Source organism: Anopheles coluzzii, chromosome 3 (genome assembly GCF_943734685.1).
Source record: "Anopheles coluzzii chromosome 3, AcolN3, whole genome shotgun sequence".
Lineage (NCBI taxonomy): Eukaryota > Metazoa > Arthropoda > Insecta > Diptera > Culicidae > Anopheles > Anopheles coluzzii.
In genome coordinates this window covers 20,781,417-20,802,567 of record NC_064671.1, presented here as the reverse complement: position 1 = coordinate 20,802,567, position 21,151 = coordinate 20,781,417, and the positions used below count along the sequence as shown (strand labels likewise).

General features: G+C 45.4%; 3 protein-coding genes across 5 annotated transcripts; 1 reads left to right on the top strand and 2 right to left on the bottom strand.

Moving 5' to 3' along the window:
* The first annotated feature begins 991 nt into the window (after positions 1 to 991).
* LOC120958818 (uncharacterized) lies at positions 992 to 8,929 on the top strand. 3 transcript variants are annotated; one of them, XM_040381847.2, is made up of 4 exons: positions 992 to 1,723; positions 3,322 to 3,793; positions 6,759 to 6,926; positions 6,988 to 8,929. In XM_040381847.2, exons 2-4 carry the CDS (start codon positions 3,676 to 3,678, stop codon positions 8,604 to 8,606), a joined length of 1,905 nt encoding a protein of 634 aa, XP_040237781.2. In that variant the 5' UTR covers positions 992 to 1,723; positions 3,322 to 3,675; the 3' UTR covers positions 8,607 to 8,929. The 3 variants fall into 3 exon arrangements, with proteins under 3 accessions (XP_040237781.2, XP_040237780.2, XP_040237779.2); XM_040381846.2 differs by having other exon boundaries at positions 993 to 1,553; positions 6,756 to 6,926; XM_040381845.2 differs by having other exon boundaries at positions 993 to 1,723; positions 6,756 to 6,926.
* LOC120958819 (uncharacterized) lies at positions 5,107 to 6,723 on the bottom strand. The gene is made up of 3 exons (XM_040381848.2): positions 5,851 to 6,723; positions 5,594 to 5,783; positions 5,107 to 5,528 (listed from the first exon to the last, which is right to left on the bottom strand). Exons 1-3 carry the CDS (start codon positions 6,321 to 6,323, stop codon positions 5,229 to 5,231), a joined length of 963 nt encoding a protein of 320 aa, XP_040237782.2. The 5' UTR covers positions 6,324 to 6,723; the 3' UTR covers positions 5,107 to 5,228.
* A 6,300-nt stretch (positions 8,930 to 15,229) lies between the features above and the next one.
* Positions 15,230 to 19,309, bottom strand: LOC120956920 (WD repeat and FYVE domain-containing protein 2). Its single transcript, XM_040378740.2, has 5 exons — positions 18,353 to 19,309; positions 17,701 to 18,048; positions 17,362 to 17,601; positions 16,941 to 17,279; positions 15,230 to 16,849 (listed from the first exon to the last, which is right to left on the bottom strand). Exons 1-5 carry the CDS (start codon positions 18,511 to 18,513, stop codon positions 16,711 to 16,713), a joined length of 1,227 nt encoding a protein of 408 aa, XP_040234674.1. The 5' UTR covers positions 18,514 to 19,309; the 3' UTR covers positions 15,230 to 16,710.
* Between the last annotated feature and the right edge of the window lie 1,842 nt (positions 19,310 to 21,151).

Here is a 21,151-nt window from a genome sequence, read left to right as displayed (position 1 = left end):
AGCATAATTTGTTTTTTTTTTTGGGAGAAAGAGAAAGACACGAAGAAGAACGAAAGACGCGCAAACAAAAAAACAAGACACAGAACAAAAAGAGCAAACAAGGTGATTCATCGTTTGATTCGTACCGCGATCGTTTCACAGAGTTGTCGGCGGGAAAAGACACTGACAGCGCAAAACCAGCCAACGAATCTAGCAGACAAAACAGCGCCAAAATACGTGTCAATGTATAGCTGGATGGTGCAGGCCAAAAAACGCAAGAAGAAAGACATACAGCCATAGATGATTAGTATGCTAATTTATACCTCCTGAATGAAGTTAAATGCACAACATTGCTTCATTGAGTTATTCACTCTGCACACCCAAAAGTGCATAAATTGCAATCCGGAGTTTAAAAATGAACGTAAAAACCGGATCGTATGCGAGTCATTTGCTTGGGGGGAGGTGGGCGAGCTAAATTTAGCACTCCACTCGGCAATGGAGGCGCATGATCATTTTCATTTTCAACCACAGCCCGTGTGAACTGCATTGGTGCCAACAGCGGTGCTCTGATTGCATTAGTTTTGTATAAATAAAAGATGAACTCAGTGTTTTACGAGCAAAAACCCCGAATCATGTTCACACATACACACACACACACACACACACACAATGAAGTGTAAAATGTTGAATGAATATAATTCGCTTTTTTGTGTGTCCTCTTGATTTCTTGCCACCAGTGCGTGTGTGTGTCGGTATGATACAAGAGTATCCGATTTCACGTGTTCAAAATAATCTGCATATACCGATCCACCGTGTGATTTGTCTAAAAAGTTTGATTGTTTAAAATTGTGAGCTTTTGAATTATATTTTATATGATTAAACTGTCCTTAAATAAAGACCAACAAGATTGAGCTTGATAAATATTGTTATAAAATTACTTTCTATTGAATTTAAATAATAAAATATTCAAGCAACACACACCATTTGTACCAATCCAAATCAATACTTTTCCCACCACTACTAGCAGACACCGAATTTGACCATAAACCGGACCATGTAACGAGAGAACATCCTGAAATTGTGCAAATTAGCGAGCATCTCCCGCTCCACCCTCCAGCACTTTCGATTCTTAGATCTCCGGCTGAAACCGTCTAAAATCTCCACTCTTCCAGAACTGGTTAAACAGACGAGCAAAGAGGAAAGGAGAAGAAAAAGAAGCCAACCCACCCACCGGCAAACACCCCCAAAATCTCGCACCGTCCGTACGCGTACACGTTCGGACATCTCGTCATCCGCGCTTGATCCATGCACGATCGATCGTCTCAATGATCGCCACAGACACACACACACGCACATCGTGTGCGTTCAGGTTTCTCTCGTGCTCGGTGTTATGGAGGGTTGTTGTTTTTGCTTCCCAACATCGACGTATAAATGCGAGACTCACTGGCGACTCTGCCTTCATTCCGTTGGTGGCCGGTAGATCAAACTCATCCCCGCGTTCGCGCTAGGGGTTCGCGCTCAGTGGCTTAGAATTACGCGCAAAAACCCGCGATCATCGGTACGGGGCAGAAAGGGTAATTTGTGCGCTCAATAGAGATACTGCTTGTGTGTATGTTTGTGTGTAGTTGCTAGAGAGGAAAAGTGTGTTTATTGATTCCGGTAGCGTGCAATCTGGTGCAAGTTGTATTTTGCCACCAAAAAAGAGCATTAAGCACAGCAAACAAACGAAACGAAAAACGAGCAAGTGAGTGAACCAACTGCCGATAACCTTTAAATAATGAACACAACCAAGCCGACCTTTACTGCAACGGTTTGCCCGAGCTCTGATCGTGCATTGTGTGTGCGTAAGAAAATATTGATCATTGTGATAAGCAACTCAAAACAACGCCCCGTGTGCACGCGAACTCACCGCACAGCCGGCACAGCATTAGTTCCGGTCAGTTAAAGCATTAGTGTGCGTTTGCTGTATTGCCGTCTGTGTGTTGTTCGTTCCCTTTAACACTAAACACTGAACGGCAACGACCAGTTGGCGAAAAGACAAATAAAACAATAAGAGACTAGTGTTTATTTTTAAATCAATCGTTACAATTACCGATGCTTATCTGGGAAAGCAAGCAACATTGTGCAATCCTGTTAATAGGTTGTACTCAAAGCATTAATCTGACATTATGATAGATTACAGTTAGTGCTATTAAGATGCTTAAGAAAGCTTTCAAAAAATAATCTTAGATGATAATTTGTGCTAGCATGTGTATATGAGTGCTTAAATTAATCGAAAATTTAAATAAAATCCTAAAACATTTAATTAAAAAAATATATTGCAAAATAACTAAATAAACATAGTTATCTTTAAAAAGGCTTCTCCCCCGTTCATTGAACCTTAAAATGTGTTAATTTAAATATTTATTCCAAACAAAATTCGGATCGTTCTTCACACAATCGGATCGGAAGACATCAATGCGTCGGTAAGCGACGAACCCCTATACACGCAGTAAGAAAGCGACCAAGTGTACACGCCGGCCGAAACATTCCTTCAGTTCCGGTAACGCTTACCGGTACGCACTTAAACAGCCGACCTTCAACTTTTTAATCGACAGAGACTACCAGATCGATACAGTGTGCGGCCGCGTAAGCGTGCCATCCACCGCGTAGACCTTGACATATTAAAGGCGAGGCACAATAACAACAATGATCGGCTCCGTGTCCAGCTGCGACGGAGTCGGCGCTGAGACTCCCCGAGCGTGCTAACTGCCCGCTACTCGTGCTAACGCGCTACAGTGCCCCACGCAAGAAGCGTCCCCATGCCTGCATCTTCTGCATCACATTTAAAAAGGGGGATTAGTGGTTTTTTAGTGCACAGTTATAGGAGACATCTCGTAAACTTCGCCCATTCAAAGCGACATTAACCATCGGATTAACGCCCGTGAAGGGAGGGAGCGAGGGTGAACGGAGAATGAAGATGTGGAAAGGTGTCCGAGCCACGTAACGTTGAATCTAGATCCGCCTTCGCGAACTGGTTTTGTGCTTTCACAGATTCACAAGCGTCTTCACAAGCGGTGACTTGTGCGCACGGTTAAGGCACGAACCTATCTCACCGGCATCATTATGGGCTCGCTTGTTGTGCATGCATGCTGGCGATGGAGAGTAGAATCAACAGCCTTAACACGCACACACACACACACTCTAGCTAGCATTCCGATACGCCAATAATCGAGTCAATCACCGCGCCGATCAAGTCACGTGCGGATACGTGGCGCGCCACGCACCGCGTGTGTAGCTCAAATCGCTCCCGTCTATCAACTGCATTTGTTTATTTATTCGTCTCTCTTTCTCTCCCTACAGCTTCAATTATAGAGAGCCACACCGTTCTCAGCACATACCCGCCCGGGGCATCAGCCACCAGGCACGAGCTAATTAAGCTGTAACCTTTGCCGATTAGCCAGTGTGTGGGCAGGGCGCAACACAATCAAATTATCCAAACCCTACGTGCCCTCGGGGGGGTACGCAATCGCACGCGCGCTCGCACACTGTGAATTCAAACTTCGCTCGCTAAATCCGTTAACGGAAGCGCAGCACAGCAGACGCAACCGAAGCAGCAGAACAGCTTTGCTTCCCGGGAACATCTCAATCTACGGCATCGAACGCCGACAGACCGGCTGGCGTTGAGCACGAAGCCAAAAGCGCCACGGTGGAAGGATGTGGAGCTACGAGCGCGGTGGTGGTGGTGGTGGTGGTGATGGCGCACGGAGGAACGTAAATTTATGCAAACTCATAACGACCGCCGCAGCGATAGCAACGACCGTCCTTGCCAGAGGTAAGCCCATCTTGACGGAATGCGAACGGGGACGGGATGGAGGAGACAGAGAGAGAGAGAGTATAAGAGAGTGGAGGAGCAGGCAGCTATTTCTGTCCAATGCAGATCCGGGGCGTTAAACCATGCTTATCTACGACACTTTAAGACTTTGCTTTGCTTTTCGTGTCATATTCTTTGGAAGTTATTGAAAATTGGGCGCCCAAAGAAGGATTCAGTTCGCAGGCTTGCGTTGGGTTGGACGAAAAGTTGTTAAATATTTATATGATCTGCTAGTATCAGTAGAAATGATCAAATTTAAACATGAAAATAATAATGCTAAACATGACTCTGTGATTATTACATCACACAAGGTTGAAACTAATTTAGTTAGGTCCCTCTTAAGATATATAATTGCAAAATGTTACAACAATTTATTAAGCCGTTTTAACAATATCTAACTTGTTGTTCTTGTTTGTTCATCAATTAAGCTTTGTAACTTATACTTTGATTTTTTATGAACATACGATAAATTATTAAAATTTTGTTATCTCATTCCATCGAGATTAGACTATACATTTATAAATCAAACAATTCTCTGAGTAATATTCTATCATTTCAATACAACTAATGTCATTTCGACTATTGCCATGCTCCAAATTGCATCATTTTAATGAAAACATTTAAATAATGTCACAACTTTTCTTCAAACCTTATCAAACCTCCAACCACCTGATTGTGATGGACCACTCGTCTTACATACATAATCAGCTCCACTTTTTTGTTTGCAGCTCCAAGCCAAGAATCTCACGTTCGCATCAAACGAAAGCAGGCCCGCAATGAAAACGAAACACCCCAAAACTAAAACACACACACACACACACACACACACCCACAAATTCAGCCACACTAATCGGCTGATTTATGGTCCAATCGATACTGAAACTGATCGCCATTCGGCGGTTCGCTTGCTGCGCTGCTGCCGTACAATCATTCATAAAATTTAACGACCTGTTAGCGAATCCGGGATGAGCTGCAGAATAAATGTATCGAAATGGGGAATTAAAGCGGAACCGGAGTTCCTGCTCGGTTCACACATGCTCTGCATAATGTGGTTCTACCACGGGGAGGGAGGGAGGGAGGGAGGGAGGGCGGAGAAGAAGGAGGTATTTGAAGACGATACCGAGCCCACCGTAGTGGCTGTCAAACGTGTGAGGTCGCGCTCGCGTTGATGATCGTGCAAAAAATTAGAAATTCACAGCACATAATCGTTCTTAACGAGGTAGGGAAGGAGAACGGGTTGCGTGGCGGACAGGATCAGTTAAAATTCAATCGCATTTGGTAACAAATTCACTCACGTGCCTCACGATGCATGATTTATGTCAAGAATCCAAAGAGTTTTACGTTTCCGATGCGCCAAAGAAAAGCACAAGCAAGTTTTTAAGCCGTACTGTGCGTGTTAAAGAAAGCGAGAGTCGGATAGGAGTTGCTGGTGCAGCTCATCTTCAACCTGGAATATCTTCAGTATTCGATTGATCCATGGTTCTGCCACCGTTAAATCCACGAGCGTAAGTTTGCCAAACACTCGCTCGTACTTGGTGCGATCCGCAGTTAGCATCCCAACGAGCGAATGATCGCAAAGCAGCGCATAGTCCTCACCGTGCGGTGCTGAGGGACGCGTTCGGAGGCAGAGGTGATCGATGGGGCACAGTACCTGGGCACGTTTGAACGGCAATGGACGGGTGGTCCAGGAATACATCTGACATAGGCAAGACATGACAATAGAATCATTTAACTGTACAATTAGAAAACACTTGAATTTACCTCAAATAACGCATAATCCTCCTCAAGAACGTATAAAGAACAGTCATCCAACGAAATGGGCATCGTATTCCGAACGTTTGCCAAATGAAGTTCAGCTTCTTGAGAACAGGATTGCGGTTGTAGACGAATCGCTGCAAGATTCAGTTCCTTGTTCAGCACTACATCCGTAACGGTATCAGTCACATCTAGACTACCAAACCAATGAACGAATTTAATGAAACGACAATCAACAATACCTTTCACTACGAACGACTTACGCGACATTTTTGAGCCAACATTCGAGACGAATAAGCAGCACATCCCTTTGCAACCAGTAGCCGGGACACAGTAGCTCCAACCCAAACTCATCCTCCTGGTACAGCAGTGCCGAATAAGGCGTATACGTAATCTTGAGCCTTGGTGCGAACTCTCCCGAGTACAAATGCTCTTCCGGGATGTAAGCTGACGTATCTTCCTCTGGCTTACCATCAGTGGGGTTGTTAGCTGTCGTCTCCATTTCAGCGAAATTCGGAGGCGTCGTAAACCACTCTTGGTAGGCAAACAGATCCTCCTCGCTCATATCCGTACTATCCGTGACGTCCAACACTCCGGGCGGTTCAAAGATGTGAAAATCTGGGTACCGCTCCTCGATGTTGATAATCGTTTCGTAGGGAGACTCCGTGCGTTGATCCAGTGCATAATGGCATGCAAATATGAGCGTAAGATAGAACCAGATAAAGCGTTTCTTCATCTTGAGTTAAAGTTAAGTTCAGCAGACTGCGTTCGCGAAGGAAATGTGGTGACAACTGCGCAGAAACTGCTCTGAGATCTATCATCGCAATATCCCAATGGTTGCTTGGATCATTCGACACTCTGTTGCTATGACGATGAAATTGAAAGCAAACTGCTCACTTCAAATCCACTTAACCCCAAAATAGAACTAGGTACAAGTGGTTTGGGGATTTTCGCATCGCCCCAAAGCACATTCAAAAGCTCACACAGCTCATTGACGTCAGAAGAAGATATCCATTCCGAATCTCAAAAAACCAGTAAGGTCCGGTTTAAAGCGTCGCGCACATCAACAGCACGAAACCCAATTTCGATGACGACATGGCCCTCAAACCCGTGCCATTATATTTGTATTCCCTTTGCTCATTTCCATTCCCCGGTTTCTTCCCTACAGCAGCTTCTTCGCTGGAGGTGATGTGTACGCACAGTGACAGCTATTTCTACTCCATCCCGGGATCGCGCTGCACCGCCTACTACCGCTGCTACCAGAACCAACCGATCCAGTACAGCTGTACCGATGGTGCAATGTTTGACTTTTACCAGCAACGCTGCGTTCGCACGGAGGGTAAGTAAGTTTTCACCAACGGTCCAACGGTTAAATAATGCTGTTAAATCTCACCTCCCAGGAACATGCTACGAAGCGGTCTGCATCGGTAAAACGAACGGACTGTACGCCGACACGTCCCAGGGCTGTCGGCGAGCGTATCGATGCCGTGGAGGCAAAATCACAACCATTGAAAGTCCGTGCCCGCTCGGGATGCTGTTTGATTCCGCAACTAGCGCGTGTGCCCCGGAAGATTCGGTCGCTGTTTGCGAAAGCCCAGAAACGACGGCCGCCACCATCCGGTACGAGGCTGATGCGCGCTGTTACGGGCTGTCGGATGGAAATCACGTCCTGCCCGGAGATGGTGCCAATTGCAAGAAGTATCTTCACTGCCGCAACGATCAGGTTGTGGATGTGCTGGAGTGTCCACCGGGCTATCGATTCGACGAACGCACCCAACGTTGTCGTCTGTCCAACCAGGGATCAAACTGTCGTACCTCCTACCAACCCCAGCAGCTGGCCGATGAGAATGGTTGTAGCTATCTTCCGGACGGGCTTCATCTTGCCGCCACTTCGCACGACTGTCGAGCGTACGTGAAATGTCAATCCCGCCGGCTGGTCAGCCGACACGACTGCCCCCCGATGACAGTGTTCAACGGGCAGCAGTGTGTGCCCACTTTTCTGTACCACTGTCCTCGGCTCGATCCGCCCGGTGATATCTGCCACCAGCGGCACGACGGCTACCATGTGGATCCACGCAAAGGCTGCGCTTACTACGTGCGCTGCCAGGGCCAACGGACGGTCGAGCAGCACTCCTGCCCGAACGGGTTCCACTACGATCCGGCGGAGAGTGCCTGCATCGAGTCCGCGCTGGACACCGGCTGCCATCGCATCCCGTACTCTCCCGACTGCGTACAGCGAGCGTCCGGCTACTATCAGGACCTTACCGCCATGGATGACGACGTGTCGCTGAGCCCGTGCCGGGCGTACTTCCACTGTCACAACGGGGCGAGGACGAGCTTTCGCTGCCCGTACGGCTACCTGTTCGATGGGGAAAACTGTGTCGCCCAGGGCGCCAGTGCCTACCAGTGCCCGGTAGAGGACGTTAACTCCTGCCAGGGCAAACCTAATGGCTATTACAAGGATGAGCGCGCCGGCTGCCGTGCGTACCATCTCTGCACGAACGGGCACAAGATCTCGTACCTGTGCGAGCCGGGACAAATTTACGCCCAGGGCAAATGCATCGCCGGGACCATCGTGCAGGGCGTGTGTGACGAGCCGGATACGCCCTGTGCTGGACGGCCCGACGGGTACTACCAGGACCGGGACACCCAGTGTCGCCAGTACTACTTCTGCCAGCGGGGCGAGAAGCTTCAGACGCTTACCTGCCGGGGCAGCAAAATCTTCGACGGGCGTAGCTGTGTCCCGCCGGACGGTTACACCTGCCCGGCGGCGGGCGCGGACGATGTGGATGCGGCCGCCAGCGAGAACTGCATCGTGCGCCACTGCCACGAGCCGGTCTGTGCGAAGGGTGGCTTCTTTGCGGATTATGATAGCGGGTGCGAGCAGTACTTCTTCTGCATCGATGGCAAGCAAAGTGTGCTGAGCTGCTCCGACGGGTACGTGTTCAATGGGGAGCTGTGTGTGCCGCGGGCGTCCTACTACTGTCCCCGGTACTGTACACCGCCGGAATCGTGCTAGCGACGAGGGTGGAGCTTGTCTTTGACGTTCAACGCTGTAACGCTAGACTGGGCCATGCCTGGAGTGGAAAGGAAATGCAAATACTCTTCACCAATCACACACACAAACGCCCTGCCCTAGGATAAATAGATTCTTAGTGCTTAAGTCTTGCTAGCCAAGCTCAATGAGCCACGGTGACCGTCATCGGTGTGCTCATTATACAATGTACGTTTGAATTCAAACACTCTTCGTAAGCGGCTACTGTAGCTGTACCATTATTTATATACTGCTGTACATGTTACCTTGTTTTGCCAAATAAATTGTTTCATTTATTTCATCGAAAATGTCCTCTTTTACCTCTTGGATCTGAAATGCTGCCCTTGAATTTAGCTTTTTACCTCGAGGAACCTGTGGGTAGTGATATTAGTAATGTCCCACAAATTAGCTACAAAGTGGTTCTAACGACATCAAGTTTTGTTATAAAAATGCTTTGTTTGCTTCAGTGCCCTAGGCAGTCGTTCCCTATCTTGCTGGTGGATGGGATGTTCGTTTAGGCACACAAAAGTCCAGAAAAGACATTTAAATGGCGCTCTCTTCAATCACGCTTTTGTGCGCTGGATGTTTGCTGGCAGTGGTCAATGCAGGTGAGGTGGATTTTATAAAATTAATCAAAATATAGAGTTATTTTACTTATACATCTACCTCTCTCTCGGTCTCCCATGAACAGGAAAGCTCGTCTACTACAGTAATCAATCGCCACCAAAGCCTCTTCAAGATACAGCTCCAACCGCCAACTATTGGCCAAACTATGATGTTCTACCGATCGAAGAGTATGATGTAGCTCCCTACCCTTCCGCGTGGTACACACTGCCCTGGCAACCGGTCCCGCTTGCGCCATTGGAAGTTGCGCCACTGCCTACCCAAACGAACAGCGTTGTTGCGGTTGAGTCACGGCAAATTGAGTCAACGACGACACCGGCTGCCCAACACGATGCCGATGATGGTGCTGCTGCCCCGGAAGGAAGACATCTGCACCACAAGCATAAAAAACACCACAAGCATCACAAACATCAAACCGCTTCCGTGACGTACATCGAGCCGGAGGAATTCCACAACGCCAATGTTGGGCAGCTGAGGATGACAATCCTACAGATCGAGCACAAGCTGCAAGAGCTGAAGCTGCAGCTGTTTGGCAGCAGGACATTGGCTTTCGAGGATGCCGATCAGGATCGCGATGAGGAAAAGGTGAACAATTCTAACCTTCAAATTGGCGAAGATGTCAAAAGGTTGGAGGAGAACAAACAATCTATTGATGACCAAACGGAAGTAACAACCTTGACATCGATCCTTGAGGAGTATCATGATTTGGGGAAAATACTGCTGGACGATAACAAACCGGCAGCGGAGCTTGAGGTCGAGCATAGGGAAATGGATGCCGGTCCGTTCGATAAGGGCAGAAGCTTGACGGAAAATGTGCAAATGTGGTTCGAAGGGTTGGATCTGGGTAAGATTGTGGCGTTACCGCTGCAGGAGTCGGACGAGCGTGAGCATGATGAAGATGAAGTGGATGTTCTGGATGCGATCGATGTAAGGGGAGCAGTTTTAAATAAATAACTTTAAGCATATAAAGCTTGTTTTGTTTTACAAAATTATTGGATGTATTTTTTTGTTGATTTTGTCTTCTTTTGGTAGGATCTAAGGTTGGTTTGATTTGGAACGTTTTTTTTTATTGATAAAAACCGGTTCTTCTACTGCCGCCAGTCATGCAGGAGTCGTCGTTCATGTAAATAAATTGATCTAAGACCAAAGCGCAGGAAGATCAGTGAAAGAAGATGCTAAGAAGAAGTGCTCATTTTGGCTTATTAAATGGTTATTAATTATTAACGGGGCGATCCCGTGGTACAGTCGTCAACTCGAACGACTCAATAACATGCCCGTCATGGGTTCAAGCCCAGAATGGACCGTCCCCACCGTAGCAAGGATTGACTATTCGGCTACGTGGTAATGAATTAAGTCTCGTAAGCCTATATACAACGGCATGTCCACGCAGGACGTTACGTCAAATAAAAGAAGAAGAAGAAGAATTATTAAAGGGATAGATTTTGAATAAGTTTTTTCGAACTGCCTGAAGTCCTATCGAATACCCCCGTCCCAAAAATATATAACAAATTTATATCCAAATGATCTATAAATCATTTTTATAAGTCTCTATGAATCGTTTTATAAGTTTTTATCAATGTAAAATTTTACATTTTATGGATCAAACGATAGGCAGTCCCTATAGACAAGTTTAATTTTCAATCAATGATCACCTCTCGCAACCACTTTCATTGTCATGCTTAGACACATTTTTCATACAACAGAGGGAATATGAGAAAATACACTTAAAGCGTTTCCTTCATTGTGATATACTATTTGTCCGTTATAAAATTATGAATTTATAAAAAATCATCTATAATGTGGGCTATTTTTCAGGCAGAAAACATTCTAATATATTTATTTTATAAACAGTGGCTCGCACAATTGATGATACACTCAACTAATTCGCAGTCATTTGCAAGCCAACCCAAGCAATGACAACCCCATAAATCTCTCATAAATAAACAGACCATTGCACATTGGGCAAACGCCTGTATAAAAATCGAAAAACCAACTTCATCGCAGGTTAACACCATAATCATTTTCTTAAAATAGATACTTAAACTTAGTTGAAACCAAAATATTTCACGTTTTTATCTTAAACTTACTGAGATACAGGCCATCAAAGTGTAAACTTTGTGTTTTTTGTCCCAAATTTGAGCTATTTTTCGACCGAACATAAACCATCATATTTAAGTATATGATGGTTAGATTTTGATAATTAATGTGTCATTGGAAAGGTTTTTTGTCATACTTTGATGTTATGTCTGAATAGTTTGCAAAAACTTGTTTTTAAAGTTCAATAATGAATGAAAACCAAACTTCACTGCCGAATTTTTGGATATTTTCATTTTGGAGAGTGATTTTTTTTATGATTCGACTCGATTTCACTCGTGTGTCGTATATCATAGGAAAGATCAACATTTTTCCTACGTTTTGACGTTGAAATTAGCTGCGACCATCTGCGACCCCGAAAATTATTAAACTTTTTCTTGAAAATAGCGCGAGCGATTTTGACGTGTTGTTGTATGAGCCATACACCACAAGTATCGAACTACCAGTCATAAACGGGCATTTGAAACAAACAGGCATAATAAACAAAGCTGAACCGAGAAAAACAGTTTGAAAAAGATCGTAAGATAGGAATCAGCTCTTTTCAAAACTAACCATGGAAAAATCTGCTTTTCGGAAAAAGCGGCGATTTTTAGCGCGTAATACTTAAAAAATCGTTTTTAGTAAGGAACTTATTCCGCCCTTGTTTAAATTCGTAACAATAATTGTTGATGCTGTTAAGGACTACACAATAATGTAATGTTGTGAGCGATATTTATTAAGGTTTTTTTTTGCTCTCTTGACGATTTTAGTGTAGGACTGCCCTGTATAGTAAGAGCAATGGTATTGAATGAAAAAAAACTGCAATAGCACGAGGAATTGATTTTCATCCCGGCGTTTGTATGACCGTTGCCCACTGTGCATTGGGACAAATAAAGCAATACGGAATACGGCTCGAGAAAGTTATTTTACAGTTCAAATACACAAATTAATGTTTAACTAGCTGTTAAAGCTATAGTTTGATCATTTCTAAGATATACAAATTCAAAAGCAATCAAAATGAATCATATTAAAATTGATTTAAATAGTAGAAGGAGTGATTTGAATAGTAGTCGTGAACATTGAACCTTAAATTTGGCTCTTTTGCCAATTTAATCATTGATGTACCATCAATTGTTAATCTGCTAATTATGATCCTTTTGCCCATTTTGGCCAGAATACAACAAACAAAGTATGACCATCGTCCATTTGAACAAAAAATACCCAATTTTTTATCAGAAAGATTATCTAGCGAATGGCATCAACATTTTAAGTTTAGCATTGCAACTAGACAGCATACTTGCCTTTGACAAAGAATGCAAATGAATAGCGAGTGGCCCATCAGTTCATTAAGTCACTGTAATTATTTATCGTTTAATACGTACACAAAAGCTAAATATTTGCTATATTTTAATTCTAGTGCATTTTATTAACTCTTATTAGCTTTTTTAAGGAATATCATAAAGAATATTTTTGCGGAAACATTCAGACAGCTGTTGGAATCCAGGTATAAGTGGGCCAATAAGATGAAGGGAGCTCTCACCATGAATTTAAAGGTTCTAGAACCAAAAGATAGAATAACATAGATGTTCTGCAAGATTATGATTTAGTTAGAGATTCATTTTGGTTGCCAACTAAAACAATAGTTTGTCAACAAGAACCACACAGATGAATTCAAAATTTTGTGAACAAATAATTTGTTTTATTGTCTATAGGTCTGTCAGTCAATGCTGTTTAGCCGTGAATTGATTAATCATTCAAATTACATAAAAAGCAAATCAGTTATATGAAATTGATTTGTATACTTTTGAGGCACAAAAAATGTCCACCAAAAATAAAATATTTTTTACTCTTAACGATATACTTCTGCGCTTGGTGCAGGTACATTCCAAAAACCATGTACCGTAAGATAATAAGCTCGTGGGCCAGACCTGGCGAAAAACTTCTGCTGCAAAATGATCTTTTGAAAACAAAATGTTCCATATAGAACGGGAGACAAGGATAGCGATCAGCAAAAACGCATTTACCTGTGCGATACCCTAGTCCAAAAAATTGCCTCCGAGGTAAAAGAATACTGGTAAAGCTAGAGGTTTCAACATATTTCCTCAACTACCTGTCTCTCCAAATTTTCTGTATAAATATGAACATTACCGAACCAAGTTAAGTCAGTCAAGTGTCATCTTTCACACAAAAAAGATATATCGAAACGAGTTCAGCGTCAAAACAAACAGCGAGACGATGAAGACTCTGTGCGTTGCAATCATTCTAATGGGACACTGCATGTCTCTGATCAGTGGTGGTAAGTTAACGCGAGCAAAAGAACTTCCATTCTGGGATTTTATTATTAAATAATATTCACCTTTTTATTTTTCTCATCTCCAGGATCATACCACTACAACAATCATCTAGTGCCAGCAGGACCTCCGCCACCACCACCACCGCCACCACAATACCTTCCAAACTATGATGTGCTACCAACCGAAGAGTACGTCCAGCCAGTCAAGTATCACTCCTGGGGCCACGGACCGGCATGGACACCGATCACCAGCTTCCCCTGGCCCGGGCCGGAGCACGAACCGCACTATCCTCCGCATTACCATGCCGGCTCGGCTACACCGTGTCCGCACAAGATGAAGAAGTACACCACAACACCGAAAACAACCACCACCACGACGACCACAACCACGCATCGTCCGGTGGAAACGAAGAAGCCGCACCTTCTGCTGGAGAAGCTGGCAGTCACTCATCATAAGACGAAATAATGATGATTGTATCGGTAAACTGCACCTGGGACAAACAATAAAACAAATTTTCTTCAACAACAATTAAAGCTTTTTTGTGGATAAGGTCCATGGGATACTTAAGTATGGGTGGATACGAGCTTTGAATTCTACCTACTGTATCGTTTTCTTCACCTTGAGCTGGTCTGGTATGTCTTGGGTAAAAAACAACCTTCTTCTACCCGTAATATCGTACTCATATAATAAAACTAAAGAGAAGCTTCATTGCACTCATCAGTCTATAAGGAGGCTTTCAAGCTTCAAGCGTCAAGTGAACAACGTCGCCGTAACTTGCCACCAGCGACAAGATGAAAATCGCTATTTTAGTAATTACTGGTCTGGTGACAATTTACACATCACCAATTTGTGCTGGTAAATGAGATAATTGCTACACAAATTACCTGTTTGTAACCTTTACCATTTCTAACTGCAGGAAAGCTTCCATACTTCAACAATCAGCATGTATCCTCACCGGTTGGAATTGTGACGCACCATAAGCAATGGACCTCACACAGCAGCCATTCGTCATTTGGCCATACGGTGTACTCAAAAGGTGGCAATTACTACAAGTGGCAAAAGGGACCTTTTTATGGTAAATTTTCGTCCTATCAGCACGCAACAGCACCCTCATCGTTTGAGATTGAAACTAAAGCCTACGATCATCCATCGTCGATCAAACAGTCGCTTCCAGCAACCTCATCTGTATCGGCAGAACCGAATAACGATTTGTTAGAGCTGCCTCAACATAAAACATCCGCTCAGGAAGACGATTACCCTCTCTCGGTTTTAATTAATCAGCTTGAAGAAAAGCTTCAGCGGGTAAAGCACCGGCTAGCGAAAGATGGCCAGCTCCAGCAAACCATCGCAAACCCGCAGGATGGTAAAGCCGAACAAACGGCGACTAAATCCGACGGAAAGCTAATGCAAGCAACTACCGATGAACCGTATTGGATAAAGCTGGACATGTTCAACGATCGAGGAGAGAAGGAAAGTTTAGTTAAAAGTATTCAAGTATTGCTAGAGCGCTTAAACGAACCCGCTAGCACCGAGGACCGCCGCTCTGACGTGCGCGATTTAATCGACATTCGCAGCAACTTTCACAATAAATAGTAAAGCGTGGACAACAAAGGGAGATGGTGTTGTTCTGCCGAATTGGTTCGAGTGTTTGTGTTGTTTATTTAGTTGATTAGTTTTTATTATTAAATTTAACAATATATCTCTTCTATTTGCGAATCATTATTATTATTACGATTATAATGTACAGTTTTTTTTTTGTTTGCTTTCGATTATTCGCCCCGCTTTCGTACGCTGCAGCTTTACCACTTCTCGTCCCTTGTCCCCACTCTACTTGTTTTCAATTCAGTTTTTGTTACCGTCATATGAGTCCTTGCGACGAGTCTCTATCGCTCCCGAGCCATCTATGGTTGACGGTGAGTGGCCACAAATAAGTGTGGACTGTGAGGAGAGGGTGGTTTTGCGTGATTTTTCTTTTCCCCTCAACCCATACCACATTGTCTACACAATACAGGAAACATTAAAAGCACCTGACACTATTTGATACACCTCCTCTCGTTTTATAGTCCTACGCGTGTGTTCTGGTTAGTGTGTGGTTGATTTTGTCCCATCGTTATGTCGTTTGTTTGTCATTTCAATTATGCAAATACCGATGTTTAATTTTGTTTTTTTTTTTACTAGAGCTTTGTTTTCTTACATTATTTGCCCACGCGCGTACATTCCCCTAACCTATCGGCGCTCGTAAATCCTTCCGCGGTGAAGGAAATCCAGCCCCCCACCAGTTAACACCCTAGCTGCGGTTTTGATTCGTTGGTTTTTGGTCCGTCGCAAAGACGCGCAACGCCTCCCGTACCACCTCTCGCGTCCCTAATGGCTTGGCGTTTACACGGTTCACGCTTTCTTATTAAACAGGACTGCCCCCATTGCCCCCGGGGGGTTTTTTTTTCTTTATATTGTTGTTTTTTTTGTATAATTTACCGAAAAAAGGGAATGAATAGAAGGAAGAAAAAGGCCCTGGTCAACGTCAAGTTGCTTATTCGATTGCCTCGCGATCTATTTTAAACCTTCATTGTCTCAATCTCAATCTTGTAACACCGATCGTAACAAAGGAAACCATTTGCAAACGTACCTTCTTTCTCTTTCTGTCTCGCTGCCTCAGCTTAACCTACTTTCTTCAACATAAAGCAACAAAACGGGTTTAACGAAGTATGATAAAGGAATAGAAATATTGCCACTGTAACATTTAAACTCAGAACGAAAAATTAACCCCTTCCTCTTACCTTTCCAAATGAATAAAGGCAATAGGAACCACCGATTAGGCCGATGCCCGGAGGGGAAAAGGATAGACTAACATTGGACTACATAACAGTTCTGGGAGGACAGGAGGGAAATTTGAAGGAAAATAGTAATAAATAAATGACGCTCATATTACGTACGCTGCTGTATCGCCGCCGTAAAATGCATCATTTCGGTCCCGCCACCGACGAACCCACTGCGCTGCTAGTGGCGCCTTTTTGCCGTTGTTTTGAATTTTTCCGCGGCGTGGTCCTTCGTTAGACGTTACCGGAGCCGCGCGTGTTTTCGCCCGCCAATCGCCACTACTAACCCCAGATCGAGGAGAGGTCCCAAATCTTGATGATACGATCCTGCCCGACGGTCAGCAATCTTTTCCGCGGCTCGTCCAAATCCATCCCGACGATACTGTGCTTCGCATCGTGGAACGTGGCCAGCGAGGGTCGCCTAGAGGGATGAGCGGGAAAGCAACACAATGGGAACAAAGAATGTAAGATGTTGATTTTGCTAGAAAGCACCACAACCGCACACTACTTACTCTTCGCTCTTCAGCCGCTGGTGGCACTGGTCGCACACGCGCACATCGAACTCGAACCCCATGATCGGGATGTTGATGCGATTCGTCGAGCACTTGTCGCACACCGCCTTGCCACAGTAGCGACAGTGGTGCTGCCGTATGCCGATCTGCTTCTGGTCGATCATGGCGCGCAGATTCCAGAAGAACGCCCGCGTACACAGCTGGCACGTGTCGGACTCGACCCAGTCGGGCGTCACCTTGCGCATCGCGTTCATTTCCCAGAACACAATCACCGAATCCTCGCCGGCCGAGATTAGCTGCTGCGTGTTCGTTGCGTACGACAGGGACGATACTTTGTTGCTGATATAAAAGAAATAAAAAGTAAATTATTATTATTTTGCTTAAAAAACAGAAAAGGGCCCACAAATTCTGTTCCGCTTACTTATGCCCATGCAGCTCGTAGGTAGTTCCCCGCTTGCCACCGACGTCCCACACGATCACGGACTGGTCCTGGGAGCCACTGAACAGCAGCTGGGGCCCCTCGGCCCAGTACAGCGAGCGGACCGAGCCAGAGTGGCCCTTCATCGTGGTGACCAGCGTGGCACCGGTGCCGCTCAACTTCAGCATCGTTATTTGCCCACTGTAATCTCCCACAAACACATACTTTGATAAGGCGTCGTATCTGCGCGCAAAGGAGGGAAGCACAAAAAAAGAAGCAATTGTTAATACAGAGCCTTTACTGCACGAGCCGATCTCAACAACAACAAAAAAGCCCACTTACTGCATCGCAGTACACATCGCTTCGAACGTGTAGCAACCGATCCGCTCGCCCGTTTCGGTGCTGTGGTAGGCGAAGAACTTGTCCTTCCCGACCGACAGGATCCAGCCGGTGTGTTTGGCGAACGTGACGCTGGTGATGCGGGCCTGGTGCGCCAGATACTCCCGGATCGGCGTCAGCCGGTTGCAGTCGTCCGACAGCGTGAACTGCGATATCGTGCCATTCTCCTGCCCGATGAAGAGCGTTCGCGTTTCCGGCGTGTAGCACAGGGACGTGCAGCCCGACGGCATGTACTGACAGATCGAGGGCCAGTACTGGCCCGAGTCGCGCTTCTGCCACACCCGTATCGTTCTAGAAGGAAAGGGAAAAAGGAAATGGAGTATACTGCTGCTGCTGCCACGAGAACGAGAGACAATCGCGCCAATGATGGTGTAAAATCAATGAGCCGGAACAATTTGAGCGGTGGCCTCGCGTTTCCTCCGTTTCCTTCTTTCTCATTCGTACGTTCTCACATTTGCGTCGTGGCACATACCACTCACACAAACACACGCACATGCTCCCGGATCGGTACGATCGATTGGGATGGAAATGGACGGCACGGCCACCGCAACGCGACGAGACGCTTGGGGACAAAATTCAATTATGGGCCACTTACTTGCCATCACAAACACTGATAACGCCGTCCTCGCCCGGAATCAGTACGGCCGCGTTCACGTCATCGTTGCTTCCCTCGAGCTTGCTGAGCAGTTCCGGCTTTTTGGTGGTGCTGAAGCGGTCATTCGCACTCCGCGGTGCAGGCTTGATTTCGGCCGCCATCCAGACAACCGTACGCAAAAAGGGGGAAATTCGCAAAAACCCGCCTGACGCCTCTGCCTGCCTGCACTACTACTGGGTGGAAGCTGCTACGCAAACAGTTTATGCGCCTGCCGCCGAGGGATGTGACAAACACCGCGGGTGGGGGGACAAAACAAGCCTCTCTTTGTACGCCACCAATTATGATGGGGAGCGCGCGCTTACAGTAGTGGTGGTGATGGCGTTGGACGACGATGATGATGATGTTTGGTGGCCCAGTGTCGGAATGACGTTCGCGGTCAGGGGGCTCTTGTCTTGTTTTTCTTTCCCCTCAAGTCACTTTTTGCTTCCCCTCTTCACTCTATCGCTCACCGCTAATGATGTTTGCGATTTGGTCCAGAACACCGGAAGTGTGCTACCGTGGCGGTCTCGATTGCCTTTTTTAGACCCCCTGTTCAACCCCCTGTTCACCACGCCGGAATGATGCGGAACCGGACGGGGCAGATGATAACGCGATGGAAAAACAAAAACACACTCGCTTTCACACACAAGTTGCAGCGAGCTCGGTGAACCCGCCCTTCCCGTATACGATGCACGGCACGGATCTAGATGATACCACACAGTACGGTGGTCGTGCAATTGAAGAGAGCAATTTCTTCACAAACACACGACAAGTAAAATATGCTTCTGGGCTAGGGATTTTGCTGCTTTTTACACACCGTACACTAATTAATTTGCCAGCGAGAAAAGCAACTAGCGCTGATGGTGATTCTACTTTGCAATTGTGCCTGATAAAAACGACTAGCGACTGTCAAAGTGGCGTTTTTTTTTGTTGTGGCTATCTGTCAAAATACGGTGACATTGAGAAATCGACGAAAGCAAAACTCGATGAAACGTTTGAAAAATTCAGCCGTTTTTAACCGTGTGCAAATGTTTGGGAAATAATTTGCAAAAAAACAACTTATAGTTGATGTAACTTGATTGAAATGTTTTGAGGAAATAAATATGTAATAAACTGTATGGTTTCCAGTTAGCAAAACGACAGAAATAGATTGAAATGGATCGATCACCACGTGCACTCGACGACCCGCCAACGTTCATCGGCCGTTGAACACTTGCTCGACAAACAGCTGGTTTGCTCAATGAACATATCACACAAGTGCATGTTGCAAATGATTTCAATTCTAAATTATAAGTTTTATTTTAACTTTTATAGTAAGTCGATTAGCAGTGTTTGTGCAATTAATGTGAGGGATATCCGAATTTTGAAGAATATTACAACCTGTTGAGTAAGTTTTTTTCCACACTTCGATTGCATTCAAGTCAATTTAGGGTTATCTAATTGGAGGAGTAGGATAGGTAACACCTCAACGGCTCGGATGCTCAATGGTGAAAAGTAGGGAACGGAATGGAACTAGATTCGTTTTGCAAGAGGAACAGAACGGGTAGGTAAAATATATGATATGCTAATTAAATTGAACGAGCCGTTTTGGGAGTGGGAGCGGATTCCATCGAACTGACTAATACGAAAGGTTAAATCGTTCTAAACGATCAAATCTTCCCGGCCCGTTTCGACTGTTTCATTCGATCCGACCGAATCTACTAGGATCATAATTTTGAACTTCAGTTCGATTGAGGTTCAGATTGAGGAACGACACGAACCTACTAGGCACTCTTCAGAAAGAGCATCATTGTTAGCACCAGACGGCAACGGATGGCTCCGGACAGCTCCGGACATAACTCTGGTTTTGATTTGCAAGGGAATCGGAGCCAGAGTAACGATGCTCCGACTGTTGCGATGAACCTAGTACGAATTATTAGATGCGCTCCAGAATACGTATCGTACTAAGAACCCACCCAGAAAGAATATACCGGTTCTAGGATCGACCGGTCGATCCTGCTAATCCTGAGAAAATTGACCCCTAAGAAGAGAAATCCTAGTCCGCGGTGTATGACAGTCACGGCGTAGTTTTGCCTACTTTTTAAATTTCACTCACTTTTCTATTATCGTTCCAATGCCCGGCATACCTTTCCCGGCTCAAACACATGCACCTACAACACCTAGCTCCATAAAAATTAAGTCATCTTTCACAGTGCAGCAAATGTGCCCGTTTAACGGACACTTGTCTCCGTGTCGTGTTTCATCATCATAAATCTCCATAACACCACCGTGCTACCGTGCGTCCGTGCGTGCCTGCATGCGTGCCAACGACCGACCGAATAGGAAACATGTTTTGGAACCACCGCACGACCGTTGAAGGCTGTTTATTAAGCAGCGCTCCTTAGAACGGCAGCTCAGTTCATTCATGTGACACACACACACACACATTTACAGTGACCCGTCCAACAAGTGGCAGCATGGAAGATGAACCCCGAACGGCCTGCAAACGGACACCACGCGGCCGCGTTTTTATTGCACCAAAGTCCTTCCGCTTTACGCTGCACTCGAACGGGGTCTAGTGAAACCGATCCGATGCGGGAAGTAGAATCATCTCCCGGTGCGTAATAGAGCTAACAAGCCGTCGGGTTTTTTTTTCGAAACGTTCTCATCACACAACAATCAGCCATCGTGCCCGTGAAAGTGATAGCATTTCGAACATGTTTACTCTACCTTTTACTACACCCTTCTCAAGTGCGACTCAAATGTTGGACAATCCCCGTC